This window comes from Protomyctophum parallelum (assembly GCF_964188405.1).
Source record: "Protomyctophum parallelum genome assembly, chromosome: 17".
NCBI classification, from domain to species: Eukaryota; Metazoa; Chordata; class Actinopteri; order Myctophiformes; family Myctophidae; genus Protomyctophum; species Protomyctophum parallelum.
Genome location: NC_139719.1, coordinates 19,763,131 through 19,769,753, shown reverse-complemented (window position 1 = coordinate 19,769,753; position 6,623 = coordinate 19,763,131). Strand labels below are relative to the sequence as shown.

Here is a 6,623-nt window from a genome sequence, read left to right as displayed (position 1 = left end):
GGTCTAAATGGGCTAATGCGTCCTTGGGAGAGCCGTTCCCGAGGTCTATACAGGCTGTAGGACAACGGCATGGCACCGAGGAACACACTCCAACGAGACAAGAGGGGAGTGCTTTCATAAAGGTCTATACAGGACAACGACATGGCACGAGGAACACACTCCAAACGAGACAAGAGGGGAGTGCTTTCATAACCCCCGGATCATTTTGCCGTGTGCTTCCAATCAAGAGGAAAGAACAGCTGACAAACTGGATCAGATTCAGTGACTTAAAGCAACTGTACATTTACCAGTCCACAAGTACTGTACTTTATTTTGTTTAACGTTGGTGGAGTATTTCCAATTTCCAATACTTTCACTTCTACTCCACTACATCTCTGAGGAAGTTAGTGTACTTTTACTCCACTACAATTATTTGATTTTTTTTTGTTTCTGTAGTTACTTTGTAGACTAATATTACTAAAAACATATACATGAACTAAGCTCTACAATTATTTGATTTTTTTTTGTTTCTGTAGTTACTTTGTAGACTAATATTACTAAAAACATATACATGAACTAAGCTCTACATATATTTGGACTATTTGAAAATAGCCGATATAGGTGTGGTGCGTATAGTGTGAGCAAGAGAATCACAATGTAAATGTAGCCACACACACACACACACACACAATCGATCTCAGTAATGTTACAAAAGCATTACAGAACCGGTGACCTTTTCCTAAATCAGCACACATTAAAGGCCAAACAGGGATGACAGAGAAGAGAACATCTCAATAAAATCCTCCCCGTCTTGGGAAATCACTACAATGCATTCACCTGCACGCGTGCACGCACACGCACACGCACACGCACACACGCACACACCAAGTCTACCCAAGGACAAATTCAGACATGCGAATCATAGAGAGGAAGCGCTGCAGGGCTCATCAAGCCATATTGCATCTATCAGCAAAGCAGGGATTGAGGAAGCGGGCCGTATGGCGTTGACGTCTCTCTTATCTACCACTGTACGGTGCTGGGCTGGGATTTAAACCCTCTTACCGCACGGTCTCACTTACAGTATACACTCTGTAATGTGGTCAGAGACACAGTCTTATATGTCAGTGTTTGAGGGGCACTTATAAGCCATGCAGCTTTGAGTGTTGGTGCAAACACAAACATGGTGAAAACGCAAACATTGAAGACAAAGTGTGTGCAGTCACTGCAGGTGTGACACATCACCCCTAAGTGGCCTAAATGGGAGACCATTAAAACCACAAAACAGACTTCAGAATTCATGTCACCAGCCCTACTGTATGCCAAAGAGATTAAAATAGGGTGCATTTATTTTTGCATCCCAAACGCAGTTTATAGTTAAGAGACGCAATAAAACAACGACCTCTGCATCCACGGGATGCACTATTGTACTATACTGTACTGTTTTTTATTCTAGTTTATTTTGCTATAGCTTTAGTTCTAATAATCATTTCTTCTTCTGTTTTCGACATGGATATAAGCATATACAATGAAATGGGAGTTAATTGCTGCAATTTGTAAAACTGGAAAAATATGACTCCTATAACGTTGTTGAAGTGGGACTCATAAAATGTTCCTGGGACTCATCTAAAAGACCACCCCTGCATCCCGGGACTCATTGCATTGAAAACCTATTTACATCACTGTGTACACGTCCTCAAAAAACGAATTGAGAACCACTGTGCTACACTAAATGGAACAGAGCCTTAATAAGTATAATTGGTATAAGACCTGGGGAAGGCAGGGGCGCAATGTCTTTCCAATATGGCTGCTGTGCACATAAGAGCCTATAGCCTTAAGAGTATAAAACAGCATACAAATGTGTCGTTTACCAAATTATCATGCCATTAGGGGATTCCAGTCTCAACTGAATCCACTGAGCTATATCCCGCTATGCTTTAATGACTGTATACATTTCACCGTGGAATCCATCCTTTAGGCTGGTTGCGTGCCATGTTACTTGTTACTGTATATACACATGTGTGCGCCGGGCCCCTCAGACAATAATACCCACTGGAGAGGAGCCTGTCACTCCCTGAGGACCCGCAGACCCTCTGCCCCCGCGGCTAAAAAATACTATTTAGGAGACCTTTTAAAGAGCTGGCATTTACGGACATGGAAATCGGCTGCAAAGATTATCAACAGGGGAGAACACAGATAGAGCGAGAGCGAATGAAGGAAAGATGGAAGGAAAGAAGGAAAAGAGCAGAGCGAAGGAGGGCGGTGTGTGTGTGTGTGTGTGTGTGTGTGTGTGTGTGTGTGTGTGTGTGTGTGTCGGTGGAGGAGATGGAGCGAGCAACACGGTGCACAGTCGGCGGTCGTTAAGACGTCGACAGGGAGTGGCAGGGAGCGGGCGGAGGGAGGGAGACTCGCACGGCTGACTTAGCATCTCAATTAAGAGGGTGACAAATAATGGAGGACAGCCGGCAGGACACACGGTGCGACAGACAGAGCGGAGAGGAGAGGATGAGGAGAGGAGAGGAGGAGAGGGAATATTTAATAGGGAGACAAGAAGGGAGGTTTGGGAGGAAGGTAATTACTTTGAATTGCATAACACACACACACACACACACGATTCCTAGAGCAGAAAAGCCACACAGCAAGAGTCGATTTGCCCTAGCTTTGTCCATCGTTGTTACACCAAGTTAAATCAACACTCCAAGATTTGTACCGTGTGTGTGTGTGTGTGTGTGTGTGTGTGTGTGTGTGTGTGTGTGTGTGTGCACTCGTCGGTGTGCACGGCCTAATGTGCACGCACGCCAACACAGCATTGCTTCCCTTCACAGGGCTGCTCATGGCGAGCTACCAAACTACAGAAACCACACACACACACACACGCACGCGCACACAACACACACCCCCGACCGGTGTCGCTCGCAGTAGATTGCCAACCTAAAAGCTCACAATGCAGATCTGCCGATTTCCCCTCACATTCTCTCTTTCAGGTAAAAAACAATTCAAATCAAGTCTGTTGACTTATGAGTCAATAAGTGGACTCAACAACCAAAAACGGGTCCATTCACCATGACAGCAGCCTCTCCAGGTGTATACTATCAATAGACTTGATTATGGAAATTACAGCTGCATGCAGCTATATCCGCTGGTACCAATTAAGCTCAATTGATCTCCAACCATGGCATGAATAATCGAAGCTAGGTGATCAGTGCACAGTTGCACACTGAATAACCAATTCCTACTTCGGACCCCTTCCCTATACTTTCTTCACAGGTGTTACCGATGATACTAATTGTATAAGCTTCTGTTCCATTTTAGTACATTTTTTCTCAAACTTTTGAATTCCAAGGACCCATAACTCTGAGTGTACAGATGAAACCAAATGGACCCATTGTCTGTACCTATAGTGTTAGTGAGCCAACATGCACGAGGCTGACTCTGTTGGGCCAGCAGAGCCTTCATTAGTATCAGTGGTAACACCTGTGAGGGAAGTAAGAAAGGAAGGCCCAAGTTCATTCCAAAATGGCTGGCCTACTGTGTACAAAACAAACATGTGTACAACTGTGTACAACAAAACATCCAATGTCAGAGAATATCTGTCTCTCTCAGCAAGTCCTTGTGCTGAGAAATCTTTAAGCAAGACAATTCATGTGAGGTTTGACTCTCTAGGACCAGTTCTATTAGCAGCCATCAGGTACAGTCAGATATGTAGCAGGTGTGTATCTTACCTTGAGTAGGCAGGGCGGGAGGGAGCGAGTGGGGCGATTCCTGGGGCACAAGATTGATGTAAACACGTTTCAAATCAACAACAACGACAAAAGGATATGGGTTGTTGACCATTCTGAGGGCCCAGCTCCGAGGTCGCGTGGTTTGCTTCAGGTAGAAAAACACCACGGGCGCCATGTTGGGGTAGGGCAGCGTGGCGTCGCCTTCCTCCTCCTCGCCCGTAGTAGAGGCGTCGCCGTCAGGTGGTGTGGGAGTGGTGGTGGTGGGCGTCGTGGTGGGCGGCGGCTCCGCCTCGCCGCCACCTCCTCCTCCTCCTCCTCCTCCGGACAGGTCGTTGAGCCGTATGAAGGTTCTGGGCAGAGAGGAGCTCTCCTCCTCCCGCTCCGCCGCGCCGGGGTCATTCTTCCCCCCGTCCTCCTCGGCCATCGTTCACCCCCTGAGAGAGGCGGCAGCAGCGGGGAGGAGAAGGAGGGAATGCGTAAACATATGTTTTCATGAACGCAATAAACACCGAACATGTCTAAACATTGCTGTGGCACGCACGCACGCACGCTATAGGCCAGGGCAGCCCCGCGCGCACACAGACACACACACACGCACACATGCAGTCACAGAGCACATGAAAGAGCGCATGAGAAGAACAGTGAAGGCTGCTGCGTAACGCAAGCTTGTGTTTTTCCCCCCCAACACTACAGCACACTTTTTATTTAGGGAGGAAAACAACAACATAGGCTGCAATTAGTGTCTCCAACTTAAATATATTCCGTGAAATCGGTGAAAAGGGGAGGGGGGTCAATTAGGGAAATATGCAGATCGTATAATTAAACTAGTAAAAAAAAACACTGCATTTTATAGACATTTCAAGTGAATGCGCCACTATAGCCTACACAATCAGGGTCTAGACTAGAGCTATATAATATTGGCCTGCCCTATAGAGGCTACAAATATTTTCTACCACACACAATTACCATAAACTAATTAAATCCAACAGAGCCATGTCCACAGAGGGACTCCCCGTGTGTGTGTCCTTTTACAATCTTTACTTCCCTTCGCCAAAACGGACCAAATTCATCTCACCAAATAGCCTATACACGATATATTGCTCCAATTCCTTTCCAGACTTCACTTCAGCCTCCAAAAAAAATAATCAGACATTACAGCCTATATAACAATAGGCCTACTAACAAGATAAGAGAATAATATAACAACGCCTTAATTTGAATGAATAAAAAGTTGATTTCCTAAAAGAGGCATGCCATTCAAAAGTGTCTATATAGCCATGCAGCCTCGCACGACACGGGCACGGCGCGATCGACGCGACCGACCGACCGGGCATATGGTGTTGGATGGATCAGATGGATGGATGGTCGTTATTATAATTATTATCCTACCTGTAATGATCTCTGTATATGCCCGGGGCGCGCTCGGTCATCGCATGATCACTGTTAAAAAGTGCAGCCCCTCCAAAAAACACAAACAGAAAGATGAGAAGGATGCGTAATATACGGGGGGGGGTCTTCTTCTTCAGCGGCGAATGTGTATGCGTCTCTGTCTTGAAGGCTATTGTATAGTTTCCAGGTGGCGCGCCGGACCGTTCCGTTCCGTTCCCTCACAGCGCAGGCTTTGCGCCGGGCTGCTGCAACATGGTCTCTAGCGAGTGAGTGAGGGGGAGACTCTCCGGGGACGCACGGCGCGGATCCCTCCCTCCTCCTTCAAGTCATAACCGAGCGATCCCGCTTAAAAATAGCACAGAAATGATGTCCAATTTTGGAGAGCCAGCCAGCCAGGGCACTAGGCTACTAGACTTTCCGAGTTCTATGCAGAATATGTAGCCTACACTGCGAGGGGAGGGGATGGGGGGGGGGGGGGAGCTGGGGAGGGGGGGGGAAGAAACGCGTATTTGTTCCCTTCCCAAAAAAACGCAGGCAAAGATGCAGACAATTGTTTATAAATAATAATGAATTGAATTCAAATGATTTGTCGCTGTCCTCCGTTAGATTTAGGTATACTTTTCCTTGCATCCAACAGGCTGCAGTACTTCTTTCAGCGCATTTAGATACAATAAGATCCTAATACATCACTGGTGATGGTTACTTATAAAGTCTCACACACAGTCCAAGATGCTGCACGCCATCCTTGTGTGCCTGTGTGGGGAGGAGAAAAGAAAGGCGCGTGCCAAAAATCTCCGTTATATGTTTAATTTTAAATATCACCCATCTGCCATTACTATTCCAATGCATGGGAATGGATTGTAGCTTATAGTATATGACATGTAGCCTATACTCCCTCCCTCTCTCTCTCTCTCTCTCTCTCTCAGTCTGTCTCCTCCTCAGACTGTTTTCTGTCGCCCAGATCGGTTCGCTGTTCTAAGATCCTTCCGTTCCATGCGTGGAGAAGCAAGCACACACACACACACACACACACACACACACACACACACACACACACACACACACACACACACACACACACACACGCACACAGCTGGACTGGGGGGGGGCTCTCCAACTTCTCATTCCCACCCTCTGAGCGCTCTCTCCCACCAACCGCAGCCTGGCCAGACCTGGTAAACGCGCCGCCATTGGCTCAACCGGCAGTCAATCTTCTGAAAGTTCAACAGCTGGGAAGTGTGTGTGTGTGTGTGTGTGTGTGTGTGTGTGTGTGTGTGTGTGTGTGTGTGTGTGTGTGTGTGTGTGTGTGTGTGTGTGTGTGTGTGTGTGTGTGATTGTGTGATTTTGATTGTATTGCTTTATTGTTGTAATTTGTGCCTTTTGCTATTGCAATGTAAACGATGTATGTTTTCTCATGCCAATAAAGCCCTTTGAATTGAATTTAAATTGTGTGTGTGTGTGTGTGTGTGTGTGTGTGTGTGTGTGTGTGTGTGTGTGTGTGTGTGTGTGTGTGCGTGTGCGTGTGCGTGTGTGTGT

General features: G+C 46.7%; 1 protein-coding gene across 1 annotated transcript in view; it reads right to left on the bottom strand.

Annotated features, from left to right (window-relative positions):
* Positions 1–5,231, bottom strand: part of cacna1g (calcium channel, voltage-dependent, T type, alpha 1G subunit) — a 382,705-nt gene extending 377,474 nt beyond the window's left edge. Inside the window, exons 1-2 of the mRNA XM_083787505.1 lie at positions 5,088–5,231; positions 3,798–4,132 (exon numbers count right to left, since the gene is read on the bottom strand). Coding sequence (XP_083643631.1) covers positions 3,798–4,122 — 325 coding nt within the window. The 5' untranslated portion in view covers positions 4,123–4,132; positions 5,088–5,231. The remainder of the gene's footprint in view (positions 1–3,797; positions 4,133–5,087) is intronic.
* Between the last annotated feature and the right edge of the window lie 1,392 nt (positions 5,232–6,623).